The sequence below is a fragment of the Sorghum bicolor genome, chromosome 1 (assembly GCF_000003195.3).
Source record: "Sorghum bicolor cultivar BTx623 chromosome 1, Sorghum_bicolor_NCBIv3, whole genome shotgun sequence".
Lineage (NCBI taxonomy): Eukaryota > Viridiplantae > Streptophyta > Magnoliopsida > Poales > Poaceae > Sorghum > Sorghum bicolor.
In genome coordinates, this window is record NC_012870.2 from 71,299,862 (window position 1) to 71,322,333 (window position 22,472).

Genomic DNA, 22,472 nt, shown 5'->3' on the forward strand with positions numbered 1-22,472 from the left:
GCAGTTACAATTTTTTGTGGCATGTCCATAGAAAATTCTGTTTTTGGTTTGTCACAGCGTTTGGTTGTCTTTGAGATTTGCACTGTATCATGCTGAAATTTTATACCAGAACTGTTCTCAAGACCAATTCTGGTTCAGTCTTGGATGTTTGAGGCTGTTTCCACCATCAAGTCATATGGATATGATTGAGTTGGAATGGTGAAGCACAAGGTGGCCAAGTGGCCCCAATCATATCTGGCCCTGCTGATGCTTGATAGTTACAATGGGATTTGGTTGTTGTCCAGTCAATTAACGGATTAAAAATCTACTCAGTTCATCAGCTGTGGTTTTGGTTGTGGGCTAACAAGAGCAATACTTTAATGTCTAAACTTTTCCATATCTGCTGGTTACTGAATATGATTTGGTATGCGTTGATGTACTAGGTTTGTACCCAACGTTTTGCATTGCAAAACTAAGTTATTATATGCATGTATAATACCTGAGGTTAGTTGAGTTGGTTTGTTGATTTTGGGTTGGGCAATCTCTTTGTATTATTGTACTTTTAAAAGTTTGGGCTCAGGTGTCTCTTGATTTAAGAAGATTCTGTGCAATCTTCTTTTATTAATGCATTCTTTTTAGTTTGAGCGTAGCTATCTGCTTTGAGGTTTGCACAGGATCATGCTGAATATTTCTACGAGAGCTATTTTGAACCCCTGTTCTAGCCCTAGCTTATGGCATGCATTGCTCTACTTTCTCATAAGTTCTAAATTGCTTTGTCTTTTTAGAATACTAATTAGAATTGACCTGACGGTGCTTGGATGCATCACCTGGTCAGGTAATAGTGTTAGGGACTTGGGAGTAAGTGTATATCTAGATACAGTACATAGCAACATCTATGAAAATGCCAAAACATCGTTTAGTTCCAAAATATTTTGCAAAATCGAAACTGTAGCTTTTTCGTTTGTATTTGACAAATATTGTCCAATTATGGACTAACTGGGCTCAAAAGATTCGTCTCGTCAATTTCGACCAAACTGAGTAATTAGTTTTTATTTTTATCTATATTTAATACTTCATATATGTGTCTAAAGATTCGATGTGACGGGGAATCTGAAAAATTTTGCAAAATTTTTTGGGAACTAAACAAGGCCTAACGGATGGACATGTTCCATGATTCATCCAGATATGCTATGCTCATTAGCTTGAATGTTTGATCCTTCACTGGCCACGTAATCGAAGGTATGCTATGCTCATTTCGCTGGGGTGTGCTAGCTACTGGGGCCTGGCTGGCTGGCTGGGTGTGGAGAAGGCAGACGGGGAGCGTCAGTGTTCGTGCTTGATCTAGCTCGTTCGTATTCGGACATGTGCACAATCGCTAGAACTACAATCCTACAAGTACCAGATAGAGGCTCGTGACTTGAGGTTGTCACCATCGCTTGTTAGGTCTCGGCTAGCATTAGCTCCCAGACTGCATGAAAATAGCCACCACTGGCACACAGAAATTAACGACCTGCACAATGGCATAACTGAAGATTGAGTATTCCTACTTGAGTTGAGGCGTTGAGGAAAAACACAAACGGTGTGCAAAATTGAATATCTCGCCTGAGATTAAATGCATCTCATGGCAAATTTTTCACCAGTGCAAAATTGAATATCTCGCCTGAGATTAAATGCATCGCATGGCAAAATTTTGACCAAACTCTTGACCTGTGTGAAGTTATCAGGTGCCCCCACTTAACTTTATCGAAACTCTTACACTGCATTTCCAAAACATTGTCTTACCCCGTTTGAAGTTTTTGATAAAATTTTAACATTACTCTATATTTTTTTAACTTTGTTCACCAAAAAAAATAAAGCTCCATAAATTTGAATTGTGGGGCTCAACAAATAACCAACAAGAAAACTTCTCAGACCCCTCCAAAATTATATTTGAATTGTGGGGCCCTCCAAAAAGGAGAATCCCCTCCAAAAATTAGCGTATGCTGCTATTTGTGACGTGCACACGGTATTCTTTAGTAAAAGGCGAAAGAATAGTTCGCTTTGTGCTCACCACGCAGCTGCGTTTGTGCTCACCACGCAGCTGCGTGCCATCAAAAGGTAGCCCTGGCCCTCCTTATATGCTCTTTCCCTAACCATAACCATGCAAGACTAGTGAGGTGGTACTAATTCCGAGTACTAATGACCCCAAATCTCGCATGATCTGCAGTTTGCACAGCACGAATTGGGCCAGGCCCATTACTAACATTCCAATGTGCATATCTTTGTTTCGTCTCACATCAAGATAAGCAAGACATATGTTGGTACAAATTCTCCAAAAAAAAAATATATGTTGTACAAATGTACTAGTACAGTGCTACGTCCTTGATGCCTAAATTGTGCACAATGCAAGATCCATAATTGGAATAGCGTTCTTCTCTGCATATAACATGCGCATCTAGAGAAAGAAATAGTTCGGGGAAAAAACATCTAGTGATGCCATAGCCCATAGACAGACAGAAGAATCCAGTCCAAAATGGGAAACCGGAACTGGAAGCAGAGCATTGTAGTTCCTCATACAATCAATCAACTTGATTAGTTAGGTCAATAAACACCTTCAACAAGCTAGTGTTACTTAATCTTGTCATCGGAAGTTAACAATACGACGTGTCTTAACTTTGAATTCAGCTAAAAGGCTAATCTTTTGTCTACACACATACACTCGACCTTCATCTGCAGCCTGCAGGCATTACAAGTATTTTTTTTCTACTTCTATATTACAAAAATCTAGCGACTACTCCGTATATCGCAAATCATGGTGGTCAACATCTACCTCTTCCTCTCCAACATTTCCTAGCACAGACCACAAAGAAAACATTTCAATTTTCAAAAGAAAAAAAAAAGAAAATATTCAGTGTTTGAGCTACTCCAAATCGCCCGTGAATTCGGCCATCTGGTCATATCCAACACGCATCACACCCTTGGTATCCACATCCTCCACCAATCCAACCTCCTCCTCGGCGTTCTTCTGGACCAGGCGCCCACGCACGCCCCTGTGTTTCCCGTAGAGCACGAGCACCAGGCCATTCGTCCGCGGCAGCACCGTCTCAAGCATATCCTGCTCCACGCCCTGCACGAGCCTCGAACCATCATCCATCACGACGTCGCACGTCGTCGGCGACACCACGTCGACCACCTTCCCCTTCGCCAAGTACAGCCGTTTGCCCAGCTTCTCGCTGGCAACCCGGACCCTGATGTGGCTCTGTAGCCACCGCACCTTGCTCTTGCTTCCCCGGCCGTCTCTCAGCTCCTCGCAAGCATCAGTTCTAGACCTTTTCTCACCACAGGGCCTCTTGCACCGGGCATTGGCATTGCGATCCTCCTCCTGGCAAGCTTCCTCTGTTCTAGACCTTTTTCCACCGGACCTCCTCTTGCAATCCTTGTCGGGATCCGAGGGGTTGTAGCCAAGCCCTTGTCTTGCGCCACGATGGGCGACCTTGGTATCCTCCCCTTTTGCTACGATCAGGCCGTAGCCAGCAAGGATTGCGGCGCCAAATCCCTCCACGGGCATGTCGCGGAACTCGTCCGTGCCACGGTCGGAAGAATCGTCGGCAGCGTCGCGGCGGGTGAGGCCGTAGTGGGTGCTGGAGGAGGTGTCGCCGGCGGCGGTGTCGACGACGAAGGCGGCGGCAGCGGATGGGGCGGCGAGGAGTGGGGATGGCTTGCGACGGCCGAAAATGGCCGAGTTGGGGAGCGGCGCAATGACGACGGGCGCCACCGCGGCGGGGGTTAGGGTCTGGGATGGGTCGAACTCAGCGATGTACTGCCGGGCTGGCGCTGGCGCGGAGCTGGGTGCATCGTCGATGGCAGCAAAGAGGGAGGGCTTCTTGTGAGGCCGGCGCTTGCACACGATGGAGATCGACAGCTTCTTCTTCTCCTCGCCCATTGCGTCCGCGGCAGAGCAAGCGGCGATGGTCTGATCTGGGCCTGGACGCCTGGTGCGGTGGTGCCAAATGGACGCGCGAGGCCGTGGATATATACACTCGTGGGCTCGAACTGGACTCGGACACGGTCATGGCCCGAATCGTTTTCTCCTGTGATGGGGCCGGCCCAAGTCGTCGGCTCGGACACGGGCACCGCCTCCGACTCGGCCACGAGACAGTCCACGACCACGACTTACCAAACCGCCAGACGGCCCCTCGACTTCAGTTCTCAAACGCCACGCGCTTCCAGATTTCTCCACCAAACAGACTCGCATTTTTCCTGGATCGCTCGCCGCCGCCGCAGCAGACGCCGCCGCCGCGATGGAAAAGGAGAAGAAGCTCTCGTTCTCCTTCTCCTCCTCGAAGCAGCGGCCGCCCAAGCCTCCCGCACGCCCTGCGGCCGCCGCGTACGACGAGGACGCGGACCTCCGTTCCGCGCCAGCGCCGGCCCAGCAGTACGTCACAGAGTTCGATCCGTCCCAAACCCTAGCTGCCTCCGCCGCGGCGCGCGCCGTCATCGCGCCGCTCCCCAACTCCGGCAACTTCCTCACCCACCGCCCACGCAAACCGTCCTCGCTCCCCACCCCTGAGGAGGAGGCCGCCCTCGCTGCCGAATCCGGCGGAGGGGGCCCCGCCTTCGTCCTCGACACATCGACCGCCCCCGACGACCCGTCATCGAAAATCGGCTACGGCCTCACTCGCCGCAACGGCGCCACCGACGCTGCTGCCAAGGAATCGGAGAAGGTGCCGCCACCCCCACCGCCTCCGGCCACTACTGATGCTGCCGCCGCCGGCAACCTCATGCTGCAGCGGTACAAGGAGGACATGGACGTCCTTCCGGAGCACCGTGGCATGGACGAGTTCAATGAAGTACCCGTGGAGGGATTTGGCGCGGCGCTCCTTGCTGGGTACGGCTGGACGGAAGGTAAGGGCATTGGTAGGAACAATAGGACGGGGGATACCAAAGTTGTTGAATATGACCGCCGTGCTGGGACGCAGGGGTTAGGTTACAACCCCTCTGAAGCCGACCCCCGGAAGACTCGTTCGGGCGACTGGATTGTTGGCGACAAGAAGGCGTCCGAGAATGGGAGTGCGAAGAGGAGAGATCGAGATAGTAGAGATATGATGGAAGAGAGGGATTCTAGTGCGCGGAAGAAGAGATCTAGTGAGCAAAGGTCTGAGAAGGAGGGCCGTGTAAAGGAGAGTAATGGCCGGGGTAGCCGAGAAGACACAAGTAATACAAGCGATACTCGTAGCAGTGTACGGTGGTTACAGAGTCATATCAGGGTTCGGATTGTTAGTCAGAAACTTAGCAAGAGGCTGTACTTGATGAAGGGTAAGGTTGTCGATGTGGTGGGGCCTACAACGTGTGACATCATGATGGATGATGGGTCAGAGTTGGTGCAGGGGGTGGAGCAGGATATGCTCGAAACTGTACTTCCACGGACGAACGGGCGGGTGCTTGTGCTTTATGGGAAGCACAAGGGTTTATACGGGCACCTGGTAGAGAAGAATTCCGAAGAAGAGATCGGATTGGTGGAGGATGCAGATTCAAAGGATATTGTACGTGTTAGATATGACCAGATGGCAGAATACACTGGAGATCCAGAGTTGCTTGGCTACTGATTAATTTCTTTTTGAGGAGGATATGCTTACCAGGAGCCTTCTGCTATGCTAGGTAATATATTTACTTCTTTACAGACTGTCAGGAATTGCTTGGATGTAAAACCTTGAACAAACTGCGGGGTTGCTATGCATTTCTTACTTGTCTGTGTAAGCTTGCTACTTATTTGTCAGCCCTCAACTTATTGATCATCTAGGCGTGCTCACTTGTATTGGAGGGGGGGCTCTTTGGATAAATAGTGGAATGTTTCTGAGTGTAACTGATTGTTTCTTTGTCAGTGAAAGAAACTGTAGTTTTGTGTACTAACTTCAGTGCAGACCTATGTTATTTCGTTCTCAGTTCCTTTCTTCCTTTATACTAACTTGAGGAGACCTTATTTGAATGACTTACTTCAGTGCAAATCCTTGCCATCTTGTTTTTCTGAATTTGGTTTATTTTCCTGTTATTATCATTATCAATAACTAAATATGTTCAGTGAAATGCATCAAAATCATGCATCTTCATTAATTTATGCTCACATCAGAAAAATAGGAATTTCGTTCATTATATCTCAAAAACTTGTGTGGAGAGTAAAGGAGGTAAACAACCTAATGTGGAAAATGGTTTGACCTCTAATTCTTGTATTATTTTCCAAACTGTTGATATTAATTTGGTGTCTATATTTGATATATCTTCATCATCAATTTTGCTGATCTATTTTTAATACTGTGAAACTTCCTGCTCGATCATCATTATAGATATTAGTCTGTGTGGCACCTTCATTTTGATTGTGTATTCACTCAGTATTATGGCTCAGGGGGCTAAATTCTAGTGCTAGTAGAATCATAAGGTACTTTGCATGAATATGATGTGAGATATTACATATTTGGTGGGCTTTTAGGATGGGTTCTGTGTGGAACGGTTGAAGACAAAGCACTGTTGGAATATCTACAAAAATAAGATCAGAACTATGGTGTTCCCATTGTGCATATGTCTGTAAAGTTCAGGGGGAGTGACGTATGTAGGGGTTATTGCAAATAGAATGCATACATCACCTTTTGTGAAGAGAAGGTTCCACTAATGTAAAAATCGAGTGGGAGCTATTTGTAAACGAGAAGGTTCTTGGTAAGCTCTATAGTGCTCCTAAAATTTTAGATACTCTGTATAAAACTTGTACAGTTGATCTTGTTATATGAACTAAGTGTCTGGGATGCTAGGAACATTATCATGTGACCCACAAAGACAGCAACCTGTGCCAATTAGGTGAGAGCTTAGCACACAAGCCTCATGCAACCAGTAGTGGAAGTGTTGTACCTATGGGTGTGCCGACATGGTAATAAAATAGAAATTATCATGTGTGCATGTATGGTATGATCTTGCAACACTTGACTTCTATTGCCATGGACCCATAACATATGCTGCTGTTAGCTTTGCATGTAACATTTCTTGGGACCTCTGATTCCATTTCATCACACCTGTGTTGCAGTCTTTACTCACACTCCACCTTCCTTTTTTCCTCAAACACATGTTAGATATATAGAAAAGAAAAGGATCGGTCCCTTGCAGTGCCCCAAGTACCAAGCCCAGACACGCAAAACACATGCGTAAACATCAGAATATGACTGCACTCAACACTTTGCTCTGGCCAGAGCTCCCATAATTTCTTGCCATCCGACATAATCCAAAACTGCCTCATCATATATTTCTTGCAGGACTGAAGCAATATTGGGAGCAACTCCGCTGAACAAGCAACCATTGCAGTGCTTCCAGCGCCACCATGCCCCAAGTGTGATCAAAGAATTCAAACTTTTGCACCTAATGCTTGCTTCTGGTGACACCATACTGCGAAGACCTCATCATGAGTATGAAGTGCAAGCTGATGCTTGTTGACTCAGTGGTCAGTGGCAGTGCAGTAGCTGAAACCATAGTTCTCCTGCAAAAACACAAGAACAAAGCAAAAGGATATGTTGTATCCCTTCCTTATCATAGAAGGGACAGCACAGCAACCATCAATGTGCTTGTTAATTCACAGTCCAAACGATTAAGAATGACAGGCCAAAGGAAGAATTTGCTTATTTGAACGCCATGATGCCCGAGATTTCCACAGCGTTTCCAGGTGCACAGCGGATGCTCCCAGTAAAGAATGGGAGATGACACTATGGTAGATTTGGTAGAGATCTGACCAGAGGGATGTCTCGAAATATGCTGATATGCCTCATCTGGATTGAACATAAAGTCCTGAAGGCAATCCCAAATCTGGAGGTACTGGATAAACCACCCTTGATGTCCCCAACCATCTTTGATCCTACAGAGCTTGAAAAAACTGTTATTGAGGCTGCTCTCCTGGGCACACAATCCTAACTCAACCCCTGCTTGTTGCCTCCTTGAACACCTTTTTGTAACTTTGAACACAATTAGCCCAGCTTTACTCGTCGTGCCAAGCATCCAATGCCCACTTTGACTTTTTTTTTGGTATTCAATCGATAGCTTAGTATTTATATATTTAAACCTCCATTCTGTAATGTTTGTCCATAGCACACCATGTGCAACCAAGGAAGTTCTGTTTCCAAGAAGAAAAAATGAAGGTGGGATGACCATCTACACCTAATAAGTAAGGATTTAATCAAGGGTGGAGAGTGGAAGCTTAGCAATAACTTGCACACTTGATATCCTCAATGGACAAAAATTGTGGAATGTATTTTTCTGATGCCTTGGACAAACATTGTAGAACTGATGAAGTAGCTTCTAGTCATTTTGCCAAGTAATCTGGGTGAGTTATTGCAAAAGCTCTCCTTAGTGAGACCAGTCTGCTTATTCCTGTAACACATCATTTGTAGTTCTTGTGCTGCGAGTAGAATGTAACCAGATGCATTAGCCATTAGCTTCTATTTCATTTCTCCATAACTAAGAAACTTCTTGTGTCTTTGCTATGTACTTGTATTGTGAATTAATGTTTAGCTATATGTTTTACATTGTAATGTTATCAATATTTCCCTGTTTATTGGATTGTGGTGGTTCAGTTATTAATGTCTGTATATGTTTTTTATCGTTTTATTATCTTTAAAATCGAATGCATACCTCTAATGACTTTTAAACTATTAGAATGTAAACTTAGAAAAGTGTCTATTGGACCCTAAATATGTGGTTTCTCATCACTCACTGACCATTGGACCTTAATGTCTGGCAGCTATTTACAACTCAGTGACACCTTTTGCCATCCTGAGTCCTGACATGCTTGATTTATGCTCCCTGGACTAAGCAGTATCAACTGATTTGTCACTTTGTGGCTTCTTCATCCAGTTTGTCTTATTGTAGAACAACGGATTCGTGTCACAAACTGTATATCAATTCCCACAAAGTAAGAATATGGCCAAAACTTCACATGAACAATCGAAGCATCGTCTATGTTTACTTGTCACGTATGACATGATCTCCATTGTTTAAAATCTATGGACATGAGAACCTGCTTTGTGAGCATAATTCAAAATCTAAGACTTTATTAAATATTTATCTAATTACATTGTTACTGTCAAAATTGTAACTTATCTTCTAATTAGTAGCTGTTTTACATTCTGTATATGCTCTCCCACCCTTTTTTTCCTGTATATATGAACACATAGGTTATTTTCTGTGTGTATATGATTATATAAGCATAGGTTGTATCATGTATATATGAACATAAGTTATATTTTCTGAATGTAGTTGGGGTGTCATACAGCTGAAGGTCTAAAGTGAAATAAGATGCATTTCTATTACTGAATTTAAATCACATCATATGTAAACTTCCTATGACAAACATCCAAATGACATTTGGCACAGGTGTTTGTGTTAACCCTATAATCGATAGGTTGATTGTTTTTGTTTGTGAAATGTGATGGTCTGCTTCGATCCGGAAATTCCAATCATCCAGGGTTCCTCCAGATTTATCATCCCAACCAGTTATGTGGATCTCTTGATTTGAATCAGTAGATTTGCTTTCTTCCTGTTCCATATTAGAGTGTATGTAATAATCCGCAGAACCGAAACATTGTACTAGTTCTAGTTCCTGTGCTGTATTCAGATATCAAGTTAGCATTCCATTCCCACCTGCTAACAAAGATGATAGGGGCACATTGAAATCTCAGTCAGAAATGATAATGATTAATCTGTTTTATTTATGCAAGGGGTACGGATTATGTGGTATGACCCAAAATGTTTTCATCCTCTGTTAGTGCAGATCACTTCTGATCGAATGTTGCATATTTTTGAATCTGCATATTGTTTGTGTGCTAAATGCAGTACCATGGTTGAAGTCTTAAATTCTGTGTGACCTGGCGGGGCTTCTATGCAAATATAATGAGAATCCGATTTCAGTCGATCGGAATCTGTCTATTTTGGAGTTGCCGCCGACATTGGCAATTTGGCATACAGCCGGGCTCAATGCAATGGCTGAGATTGCCTGTTACTCTGCTGCTACCGGAACATAATAGTAATTGCCCACTGATGTTAGATTGCATGCCCGTCCTCAGTGACTGATGACTGCTCTGATGGATTCACTTGTGCCCATATCCTGTTATTCCTGAGCGCATCTTTGGATTCCAGTAGCTTTAGAGCTGAGAAATGATGGAGAATACGTTTTAGCATACAGATCGTTGAACACATTTCTTTTAAATAGCTCAACTGGGAATGCTTGCGCTGGCTGTCAGACGTCAATCTTCACCCTTCATTCCTTCACATGAGCTGAAACATGTACCGTCCTCGGCTCTGTTTACTTGAGCTTATTCGTCGAATTTGTCAGTTATTTAGAAGCGTTTTTTTTCTTATAATAAATTAGCGAATCTGTTAGCTATTCAGCAGTGTTTTTTTCTTATAATAAATCAGCTAACAGTAGTTTGGTGTCCTGCATGTCTGGTTAGGCGCGCCGCGCGCACAGATGCATGACGTTTTTTTTATTATGATTATGATTTTAATAACAACAGATGCATGACGTTGAGAGCGACGGACGGATGTCAACTTCAGTTATACCTGGCGCCGCAGCATAATTCCTCTGGTTGCGGCTTGCGAGCTAATCATCATGTTTCCCCAGCTCGCTCAACGAACTTGCTGTACAGTTGATGAGGCCTGAGGGGGCAAGCTCATAATATTGGTGGTCGGTCAGTAGCTGCCAATTAGTCCCAACTTTCAACTTGAACCTTTTCTTGCTATTGCGAGATGACCAATTAATCTGGTTGTTAGTGACACAAGGAAACAAGCAACAGAAATAAGGTCGTACGTGTAGCTCTAGTTACACAACAATACTAATAATTCATGCAGGTGGCTGAATTTTACACCCATCGTCTCATCAGGCCTAAATCACAAATGATCAGGGGCAGACGTACCTGTTTCAACATGCTGCGAAATCGTTCATGCTCACCAAAGGAAGGCAGGCAGGCAGGGAAGGACAAGCTCAGCTAGCACTAGCATGCAATGCTCCCGGCCGATCCAAGTCTAGCTACCGATCCGAATAAACTAGTCGTAACGAACTGGCTAGAACATCCATCCAACTAACCCACACAACACAGCCACGCAGGTAGCACGTCCTGGTGCTGTCCTGCGCCAAGACAAGGCCCGATATGTTTATGGTAAGTTGGCGCAGTCCCATGAGAAATGATTAGATGAATGTCAAATTAGGGGGGGAATCTCTCGTCTCGGATCACCGTGCCTCCCCTCCCTCATGCATGCATGCTTAATGGCAGATTATTGGCACTGGCAGTGGCAGTAGTGGCGCTTGCTTGCAGGTAGCAGCGCATCCCAGAGGGATAGAATATAGAATTGGCTGCATTAAGTCATCTGCTTATGATCATGCATAATGCTCCCTGAATTATTAGTAGATCGTGGTGCTCCCTCGTGCTTAACGGTACAGAATTTGTTAACCGGCTCCTTCTTTTACTTAATTTTTCTCTCATCAGCTGCTGTGGACGGCGCCTCTCTAAATTGCTGCGATCAGCTCTATTCTAATATATATATATATATCCCGATCGAATATAATATTACAGCTAGGGTATTATGCTATGAAAGTCCATGACCATGTGTGAGCAGCAGACCATGCCATTGCCAGTTGTCTAACCCAAAGACTATTTTCTCTCTGTATACACACACCTACGACGTCCTTTCTGTTAATTTTTTTTATTAATCTCCCGCCCTTGAAAATTTACCTTTTTACGGCGGGTGAATCTTTAATGTTATTATCTGTATATGTATACGTTTTTTTTTTCTATGATGAATCATCAACAAGGTAGTATGTTATCTGTAGCAAGCAAAGCATCAGGATCGAGATTGAAGGTAAAGCCGGCCCGGCCGGCCTGCATTGGTCCAAAAGGCGACGGAATGTGGTGCCGGCGGTAAAGACGACATTCCGGGTTGAGAAGAAAAGGCGGAGGTACGAAGCTACAAGAGCGGAAAAGGGAGGATGTCCATTTTGTGCCGTGTTTGTTGTTAAACGGAGTGCACGTCACGCGCGCTAGCTATCTCTTTTGCTTCGCCCGGAATAAAGCGCGGTGCCGGCCGGCCGGCCGGACCGGCGCTCCCGCCGCTTTCCTCTCTCATTCTCATCCTCCCTGGTCATGGAACACGCGGCCCGGCCGGCGGGCTCCTGAGATCGGCTCGCTTGGCCGGCCTGGTAATATGGTGGATCTCCGGCACCGTCACGTTTCATCAGGCAGGCATCTCCTCTCTTAACCACAGTGATTGAGCGCGTGCATTTTCGCCCATGGTGCAGAGGCGCTCAGACGACGCTGCATTGCTCCGGTGATTGAATTCAAATTATTGTCCATTAATTCGCGAGAGGACGCAGGAAGAAATTGTTTAGTTTTTTTTATAACTTAATTGCATGATGATGCTGCGGAGAAGGAAAGGAAATACGTATTTTTCAGGCAACGAGGACACGCACGGACGGAGGGCCATTCGTCGATATGATGATAAGATCGAAATAGTACCACCACCACGGCGCCACCGCTAGAACTGGAGAGGGCTCGCGTCTCGCGAGCATGTGACGCGTCGCCGGCCGTGTCTCGTGCCGATGGATCCATTGTCCGAAGCAAGCAGAAGCAGCGAGCCGGCCGGCCGGCCGGCGGTTGAATCTGCCCCCACTCGATTATTATTGCGTGCGTCGTGGGGTACTGCAGTACTACTGCATGCATGCGGCCGGGCACAGTTCACGCGCAGCTCGTGACTGCAGCTGCAGCTGCGGCCATGGGGGATCCGAAGTTCATCATGCATGCACCTGGATTTCGATTTCGACAGGCCTAATCTGCGTCTGTCAGCGAGTAGAAAATCCACGACGAAGTACCTGTATTTTGTTAGGAAACCGATAGGCAGAAATTATCCGGACTGTACTTCTGACAAGAGCGTGATTTGTTTGTTACTACTACTCCTACGTCCTACCGAGAGAGTTTCTTTACAATAGCTGACCATGCATCTAAAACCGATGCGTTTTTGTTTTTCCATGGTACTGTGCGCGTTCAGATTCCAACTTCACCCCCCCATTGTTTACAAACACCCGTGCGACAACCGATGTTCTTTGAACGTGTTCAACTGTCGTCTGACACTTGGTGATTGTCAATTCGGGGAGGTCCGACTCCACCCCGACACTGCTCCCCATCTCCGATACAACAGGCATACAGTATAGTACACTAGCTAGCTAGTCCTACTAGTCTGCTACAACATGCTAGCAGGTGACGATCGATGCACGCATCATTTCGCAACGATTGTGAAATTTGGCAGCACCCTCTCAAGCCACAGATTCTCTCGAGTCTCTGGTCCTCGATCTTGACGGCGGCGCATCATATACTCCTACTGTACAACGATCGACACGATGATGTAATGTGACTGGAGTGAACTGGTGCGCGCAGCGCACATTCCTTCACTGACTCGCATGCACGCACGCACGCATGAATTTGAGGCCGCGCGCGCGTGCTTCCGCTCAGGCGGACTGAGGACGAAGAAAAGTGAGCCAGCATCAGGCGAAGAGACAAAGGTACTAGCAGAAGATAGATACGGGCGCTGCATGCATTCCGTCCGTCCGTCGCATAGAAGCGAGCAAAAGCGCGCAAAGGCAGAACTGCCCCCCTCTTTTCGAGCTTTTTCCCTTCTAATTTCCGCGTGCTTCCGCTGGCATGGCAATCCACTTTTCGTCGCGAGTTTATTCGCGTCGCATCGACGCATCCCGCCGAACTCCCGCGCCCGCGTCGCCGAATCGACCACTGCGCGCCGGCCGATGCCGCCATTGGGACCTCGCGCGCGCGCGGCCGTGCCGTGCCGTGGCGGCGTGGCCGGCGCCCCCGCGGCCCGCCGCAGGCGCTGCGATTCGTGCGCCTCCTCCGGCGCGGGACGCGTGCCATGCGCCGCCTCCCCCTCGCTCGCTACAGCGCTCTCGCCAGATCGGCAGCGCCGCCAGCGAGGCAGCAACCGATCGCGGCTGCATGTAGCGTGAGCTGCAGTGCAGAGATCGCGCACGGGCCGTACGTGCCTTGTCTCTGGATCGATCGGGACATGCGTGCTGGGATATTAATGGATGTGCAGTGCAGTGCCCCGCGCCCACTGCGGTCGTTCATGCACGAGCCGTCGTCGCCAATGATTTGATCTGGGCATCGCGTAGCAGGAGATGCCGATGGGCGATGGCTGAGATCGAGGAAATTCAAGTGTTTTTGTGTGCTTTTGGATTGAAACTTGTAGCTTTCTGGCGCTGGTGGGCCGTCGTTCCATACCGCGCCGCCGAGGGCGCGCGGCCGCCAAGTGACGTGACGACGCCCTAGTTTTAATTTTCGTCCTTGGATTGGATTTGGATGGAAGCGGCGGACACCTGGATCTGGACGATAAGCTAGCAGCTAGAGAGTACTATAGCAATCTGCTATACTAGCTCCTTACGCCATTGTCTATGAGAGTTGCGTAACCCAATTTCTAGCAGCAACTCCAACAGATATATGCTATTCATGTTGTCTAGACTATTTTTACATTTTTAAAGCAAAAGTTAAACTCCAACAGATGTGCTATCTGGTTTGCTAAAATAGCAAGTTTGCTATCCTAAACTTTCGCTTGTCATATATAGCATGTCGTCCTCACTAGCTATCCTATACAAAGGCTGTTGTGGAACTCTATGCTTTGAGTGAGTTTTTTATTTTACGCAATGGGTAAATCTTGTAATTTAGAATAAAAATTTTAGCTAGTCTCTTGGAGATGCTCTAACGCATCTAAATTTTAGAAAAAAATATAGAAGAGTTTTATCCCACATAAAACTCTTTCTACTTCAATAAAACTTTTATTATCTCTTTCTTTTATTAATACGATGTCACATCAGCATATTTAATATCTATGAAACCCTAATAAAACTTTATTGAGACTGGCCTTATCCACAAATTCCTAATCAGCACATATTTACACGGGTCTGGAAATCAAACTCGAGTTTGTTTTCTTAGCATTAATTACCGTGATCTGTCGAAAACATTTTGCATCGTGCAAGACGGATACGCCGGAGGAACTTGACGTTGACATGTAATAAGTAGGAGTTTTTTTTTTTTGTGAATTGAGTCAGTCAGCCAAATTAAATTATCAGAATCCAACTTTGGTTTCCAGTTCGTACATCAGCACGGCACGCATATGTAACATAAAATATGTTTACTGCTAAACAAAGGGGCACGCATATGTAACATAAAAGATGCTAAACTTTTTTACTGCTAAACAAGGGATGAAGTTTCTCCATGCCTGAACATGGCCCAAACCTTGTCGCCTGATCAACTCAGTGACATATACATCGCCTCGCTATTTGTACATCTCGATCAAATCCATGATCCACACCACTGACTCTATACATGTACTGCTAGTAACGTAACAAATTAAGTAACCTAAGGCCGGACACTAATTAAACCAAACCCTCGAAATCACACCAAGCTAATAAGAACAAAAAAGGCACTTCATTTTCATTCAAATTACTTTGTTGGTCGTCTTGATCTTGTTGTTGGATCGGTTCTCCTGGCTCCAGCTCATGAGCTTGTGGAAAACCCCTTGCCTTTCCTCGCAGTTGGATCTCCTCCCGAAGCTGCTGCTCTTCCGCTTCTTGCTGCTGCAGTTGCTGCTCATGCTGCTCCAGCTCCCGAGCTTGGCCGCCTTCCTGTCACCGCCCGCGGGGGAGGCCGCGGCGTCCTTGTCCGGCACCACCGGTGGCGCCACGCACCGTATGAGGGCCCAGTCCACGCCGGCGAAGAAAGGGTGGCGCTTGATCTCGGCGGCGCCGCGCGTGGCGCCCATGCGGCGGCGCGGGTCACGCTCGAGCAGCCGCCCGACGAGGTCCCGCAGCTGGGAGGCGTCGGCCTCGCCGTCGAGCTGAGGGTAGGTGACCTGCTTGGAGAGGATGTTCTTGAGGGTGGCCTCCTTGGTGTGGCCCTTGAAAGGCGTGCGGCCGTAGACGAGCTCGTAGAGGAAGACGCCGAAGGCCCACCAGTCGACGCCGTTGCCGTGGCCACTCCCGCTCACGAGCTCCGGCGCGAGGTACTCGTGCGTGCCCACGCAGTCCTTGGAGCTCGCCGCCGTCGGCTCGGCCACGAACTCGAACCGCTCCTTGGCGTCGATCTCCTCTTCGTCGTCACCGCCGCCATTGCGGGGGCCAGAGAAGCATGACGGAAGAAGCAGGGTGATCTTCCTGCGGCGGTTCTGCTTCCGCACCTGCCGGCGGCGGACGGCGGGCTCCACGGACGCCGGGAGCGCGAGGTCGAAGTCGGAGAGCACGACGTGGCCGTCGCCCCGGAGGAGGACGTTCTCGGGCTTGAGGTCGCGGTACACGAAGCCGAGTGCGTGGAGGTACTCGATCGCGAGCAGCACCTCCGCGGCGTAGAACCTGGCGGCGGCGACGGGCAGGCGCGCCCCCGGCCTGCGGCGGAGCACCGCGTGCAGGTCCCCCCCGGAGCAGTAGTCCATGAGGAAGCAGGCGTAGCGTCCCGCGTCGAGGCGCGCGTAGAGCGTGGGTACGAAGGGGTGGTCGAGCGAGGAGAGGACGCGCGACTCGGCGAGCACGTGGGAGACGCGGGACGGGTCGTCGTCGCGGAGGTCGACGACCTTGAGCGCGAAGAGCGGGGACGAGGGCGGGGAGCTCTTGAGGCGGCAGAGGAAGACGCGCGCGAGGTGGCCGTGGCCGAGCTCGCGGACGAGGTGGAGGTGCGCGAGGCGGAGCACGCCGTCGGGCGTGGCGGCGCGCGCCGCGGCGAGGTGCGCCCAGTGCGGGGACGCGGAGGACGAGTGCGGGCGCGGGGACAGCGACGTGGAGGAGGAGAAGGACGGCAGCGACAGCGAGCTCCGCGCGCTGAAGGTAGTGGCGGTTGTGAAGGACGAGGTGGAGGCGGAGGCGGTGGAGGTGAAGGACAGGTCCAGCGCGCCGGCGCCGGCGGCGTCCGCGAGCGCGGGCGGGAAGTGCGGGGAGAGGGCGGCGTCGGAGGAGGATAGCGGGGAGAAGGGCGCCGGGTCGTGGTGGTCCATTGGTGGTGGCGGCGGCGCTAGTTCCATGTGCATGCAGAGTGAGACGGGCGGGGTCGCGGGGAGGAGGGGAATGAGCCGACGGACGGACGAATGCGAGTCGAGTGGAGTCTGCGCGGGGCGGGGCGCTTATAAAGGCCGGCGTCGGTGAGAAGGACGGGAGCGGAGCCGCGTGGCCGCGTGGGCCGTGCCGCCTGCCGCAGAGGTCGGGTCCGCAACGGTCTCGAGATGCCCATGCGGCCATGCCCAAGGTGTTCTGCAGTTCACCGTCGGTTTATTTCCATTTATTTACGCGCGCTTAAAATCTTGTTGGTGCAGAGAACTTCTCGTTTTCGGCAGATGTTTTTCTTCAGATGGTGATTTTCAGACTATTATGCTTGCTGGTCTAAAAGTTGGATACTTGCAGTGTCCAAAGTATCCGAGCAAAGCCCGAAATGAGGTACCTGGGTCGTCGGCACAGGCACGTTCTCTTTTTTTTGGCCGATGAGCCGATGGAACCAGGTTCCCTGAAGAGATCGACCGGCACGTCAGTCATTTTGACCGTTGAACCACACAGCATTCTAGATCGGCGTCGGCTGTTATTACCCTCGGCCGCGGTCGGTCCTCAGATTCGACCACAGTTCTGCCATGAGCATACAACAGCAACTCTTGTCCGTCCGCGCTACTTTTCCGGATCACTGCACCTCGATCGACCGCCCGATCTTCACGCTAGTACATCCGTCCAGCGGTCCGTGATGAGAACTAAAGTCGTACGATGTACAGTCATGCAAACTGCCTAGCTAAAAGTAGCTATAGTTCCTCCAAGCTGAATTGAAGATATGTAGCCAAATGCTGAGGGCCGGCCGGGCTTGTTCGTCCCCGCGGCGCGGCCGATCTGCATGTAGCGGCTGAACTGAACAAGTGAACATGATGACGATGGGACGAGGCGACGCCGATCTGTGATTGGACTCGCGTACGTACTCTAGCTTTCTTTTTTATTTTTCTGTCTACGGGTTTGGGTTGCAATGGCCTTGTTTAGTTAACCTAAAAACCAAAAACTTTTATAATTTTCGGTTATATCAAATCTTACGATATATGTATAAAATATTAAATATAAATAAAAATAAAAACTAATTATACAAGAATGATTTACGAATGTTGTTTCGGATGACAGATCGAGATCAGTGGCACGCATGATTGACATGTCCGTTGTATATTCAGTTCGCAGTTCACCTAGGCCCGGGGCCCGGCCGCGCCCGTGGGATCGGCATCATCGCCGGCATCGACATGATCGATCACCTAGCTGCTAGCGACTAGTGAGTAGGAGCCCATCCGTGTGGGCTTTGATTGACGTCCCAAGGAGGCAAGGATTGAAGCTTCCAAGCCGCGCCGAATGAAGATCCTATACGATATCGACTGTAGCCTCCGTTCCATCTTTAATTTAATAATAAATATCAATTCACTAAGTCCACATTTCAGGTCAAACCCCATTGGAACGGTAACCTCTTTATTAATCCTTAACTCTGCATTTTTTTTGCTTGTACATTAGTAGTATCTTCGAGGGCATTTTCAGACAAAGCAAAAATGATTGAGGTCATTTGGAACACGTGGCCGCACTACTAATGAACTCGCAGGCTGAGAACACCACGCTTGTTAGATTAACTAATGACACAGTTACCACTTGCTCCAAAATACGGCCTATGCATTTGTCTGTGAAGCTATATATGCGAGGACGATGCAGATGCACAAACTTAGATGAGGCTGCATGCATGTATATATATACGGCTCGATCGATCGTTCGGCCGGTCGTTCACTGTTGACTTAGGTGCGTGTCAGCGTGTCAAGAACAATCTAATTATTTTTTCCCAGAGAACAAACGCAATGCACCCACTGCCAGGCTTGAGGAATAAGTAGGTAAAAGCCCCAATTCCCGGTCGTAATTCTAGTGCTGAATGATGCCCCTTCCGTCTACCAAACGCGACACCTTTCAATTTGCTGATGATCGAACTTGTTCGCTTGTCCTCTCCCTCTAACTTATACTACCTGGCAGTTACATCTGCTTAGCTTTAAGTCAGGAGTAAACAACTCTGGGGCGGAAAATTGTGCTACACCAGAGCTCATCATCCAACCTACCCATGCAATTAGCTCTTGTAGGGCACATTTTAACGGAGGTTTCTATAGGAAGAAATCTCATGTTCTAAAGGGGCCTTTGTATATACTACTGTGAAATCTTTACCAAGAACAAAAAATAATTTTCAGAGGCAAGGTATCCGTATGCCTCTGTGTTAATCGCAGATAACTGTGGTAGTGTTGAATGTCCATATCTGTAAATTAATTTAAAACAGATAAAAAATAGTGCCCACCCAGCCCAGCATAGAGGTTCGTCACCGAACTTGTCATCTAAGGGGTGTTTGGTTAGGAGTATTAGTATTTTCGTCTTATTTGACAATTAGTATTCAATCATGAACTAATTATACTTAAAATATTTATCTCGTAAATTATTCTCTAACTGTGTTTTTATTTTCATAGATAGTTTATATTTAGTACTCTATACATGTGTCCAAACAACGGGAGTTAAACTTTATTGACGTTGCCTAAAATCCACTTAAGCCGTGGAGATCTGCCGTACGAAACCGAGGTTCCCAAGCTTGCTCGTTGCTCCTTTTTAGATGGCTACCTACAATAGATCTTTCATGGGATGACCAACATCTTTGGTTAATATTTTCAAACGTTTGACTTCTCTAAAAATGAGAATTATATTATTTTGTTGATGGGAAAAGTATTTAGACATAATATATAATATATTTAATAAGTCTCCATTTGGCATGGCTTCTTCACAAGCTCTTGAAGCCGTTTAAAGCTATTTTGTGCTAAACGAGGTACAACCAACATGCTTAATAACCTAAGGAGCTTCTTAAGTTGTGCTTTCACGAGAGCATTTTGGTGCGTGGAGCCGAAAATAGTGGTTTTGTCTAGCCCTGGTAGACTATGTATGTGGTTCTATGAGAACGTGTTTTAAAAAGCTCTATATATGGAGCTGTTTTGTCAAACGATTTATCAACACGGTTATAGCTCCACCAATAAAGTTCTTCATGGAGCTGAAGCAAAAGAAATCCAGCTTAACTAGTAAAGTGAAGCCGTACTAAACGAGACCTTAGGCGTGTAGCAAATTCTTATACCTAAAAAGCACTAGAACGACTTGCAATTTGAACAGACTCGCAGTTTGAAATGAACGAAGTAACATGCATCAAATCAAACTAAATAAACCATACAAATATTCTTCCGCGTTGCAAACACGTACGTCCTAAGTTACGCTCGGACATGGGTTGATGCCTCTGACGCTGGCAATGCAGGGGATCTCCGGCGCCGTCCACCCTCGAGATTCTGTGATCGCCCCACCCCTGCAGCTTGCATGCATGAGGGCTGAGGCCGGCGCATATTTCACATATCAGCCGGCCTCGCGCGCGCGCAGCTCGCTCCCTCATTTTCTATTGGGTTTCGACGCAAGATTCCCGATTTTTATTCCGCTTCCGCATGCTAGTCAGTGAAAGAAATACCTGCGCAAGTAGAGCATCCGGGGCGGCCGCCACATGCTCTGGATTTCGCCTCGCACAAGGCACAAATGATTGACGCGCGCGCTTTGCATATGCCCGGGCCGTTCGATATACCAAAATCAGCAGAAGCTTTGCGGCCGCGGCTCCATCGACGCACGATCCACCTGCGTGCATTTTGTAATCGCAGCACTTGGTGCTCAAGTTGCGGCCGGCCGGGATTCTAATGTTTGATCGTCCGCGTCTGCCTGGCCGCGTAGCTGAAAAACACCAAGAATCAAGCGATAAACGCCAAAAAGGGCTGCTAGTGTGGGTGCGCAGGATTTCAGACGAACGCTATCTCAAATGGATTGCGTATTGGCACTATTCTTTTGTTCTCAAATTAATAAGGTGGTTCAGCTAGCTTGCATTGCACCTGCAGATGGCAGCAAATACTTGTTAACCAAAGGCAATCTCAGACTGGCTGCTACTGTGCCAGATGAGCATCCAGCCCAGTTGGCGTCAAGTGACAATAAACTGGCGATTATACTCTGTGAGAATACTGTACGTAGATCTTCTAAGTGAGATGACCGAAGATGACAGTTGGGATCGATCTTAGCTGGGGCCTGGGGGAGATTGCTAAGGCAGCACCCAGCGCGCGGCTCACTGTCCTATATACCGGCCAGCGGCAAGTTGCAACCGACCAAAGAGGTTTTCCACAGCCAAATTAGCCACATCGCGATCTCCGATCTTGCCGCCACACCGCGTGCAACAGCTAGCCAAGCCAATTGACTAAACATATGCATATATGCTGCTGATCGCTCTGTTTCTCCTTCTCTCTGCTCACTCACGTAGCAGTAACCTGCATCTTAATTTCTGCTGAATAATGCGGGGTTACCAATACACACACACCAACTGGCCTTTGTGCGGATCAACCGCACTGCTGTCTATTCTAGATTTCTAGTAGAGTAACATACTAGTAACATGGACTTGGAAGCCGTATAGAATCATTTTAGCCGTACAATCGTCACGTGTACGTGCGTGCGGCTACTGCTACCGGTAAAACCGAACCCTCTGTAGTGTGATTGTGTGAAAGAAAGAAAGATGCCGGCCGGTACATGTGGATGATGCAAGCGCTGAGGTTAAAAAACAAAATGCAAGAGCGATGGCTCGCAATGCATTATATATAGTATATTGCTGGTTCCAAGGAGAGGCTTATTAGTTGGAGTGGAGCCAAGAACAAGGTGACACAGTCACGGAGTCAGACGCCCACACCATTGTAAGGATGACTTTGCCTGTGTCGATCGGCGCATAAGCGCGTGCAGGATGTTGGGGTTGGCGAATCCGTGTTGGGCATCACACGGATCCCTGTGCAGAGATTGAAGCCTACGTCCACCAGTCACTCAAGCTGGCTGCTTTTCTTTTTTTCTTTTTGACAAATAAGCTGGCTGCTTGATCCTTCCGTCTCCACGCACAAGTCAGCGATCGAGTCCAGTGCAGCCGCGCACAAGCGTAGCCAGCCAGCCAGCTTGCGTAAGGTAAGCTGTACGTGTACTAGCTAGCGCTAGCTGCCGCGGGACCTGATCGATCGATCTCATCTCCTAACATACGAGTCGGTGCGTGTGCTACGACATGGGCGGGAGCTACATGTACCACTGTGGGTGCAACAAGAGGCGGGGTAGATCTATAGCTAGCTAGGAGGATGGGCATTGGCGCTCTGCGGCTCTCTCCTCCGATCCCTGCTCAGGGAAATCGTGCTGTACTAGTCCTGATCCGAAACGTCGTGTGTAGACGCACGCACGTACGCCTGCCGGCCTGCAGGGCCAGCTAGTTGCTGCTGAAGACTGAAGTAGTGAAGCACTGAACACTTGAGCCAGCCAGCTCGATCGTCGAAAGATCACTCGTCGTACCAGGCGAGGACCTGCACACAGCAGCTAGATCGGA

The 22,472-nt window shown here is 48.1% G+C and overlaps 3 protein-coding genes across 3 annotated transcripts; 1 reads left to right on the forward strand and 2 right to left on the reverse strand.

Annotated features, from left to right (window-relative positions):
- On the reverse strand, nucleotides 2,879–3,901 carry LOC8054329. Its single transcript, XM_002468122.1, has one exon. The coding sequence runs from the start codon at nucleotides 3,899–3,901 to the stop codon at nucleotides 2,879–2,881; it is 1,023 nt and encodes a 340-aa protein (XP_002468167.1).
- On the forward strand, nucleotides 4,159–8,530 carry LOC8078840 (protein MOS2). The gene is made up of 2 exons (XM_002465500.2): nucleotides 4,159–5,616; nucleotides 7,254–8,530. Exon 1 carries the CDS (start codon nucleotides 4,260–4,262, stop codon nucleotides 5,562–5,564), a length of 1,305 nt encoding a protein of 434 aa, XP_002465545.1. The 5' UTR covers nucleotides 4,159–4,259; the 3' UTR covers nucleotides 5,565–5,616; nucleotides 7,254–8,530.
- On the reverse strand, nucleotides 15,201–17,109 carry LOC8054330 (serine/threonine-protein kinase WAG1). Its single transcript, XM_002468123.2, has one exon. It carries the CDS (start codon nucleotides 17,053–17,055, stop codon nucleotides 15,478–15,480), a length of 1,578 nt encoding a protein of 525 aa, XP_002468168.1. The 5' UTR covers nucleotides 17,056–17,109; the 3' UTR covers nucleotides 15,201–15,477.

Excerpts from the sequence above, each read along its gene's own strand:
- LOC8054330 (XM_002468123.2), bottom strand. The coding sequence starts at position 17,055 with ATGCACATGGAACTAGCGCCGCCGCCACCACCAATGGACCACCACGAC.
- LOC8078840 (XM_002465500.2), top strand. The coding sequence starts at position 4,260 with ATGGAAAAGGAGAAGAAGCTCTCGTTCTCCTTCTCCTCCTCGAAGCAG.
- LOC8054329 (XM_002468122.1), bottom strand. The coding sequence starts at position 3,901 with ATGGGCGAGGAGAAGAAGAAGCTGTCGATCTCCATCGTGTGCAAGCGC.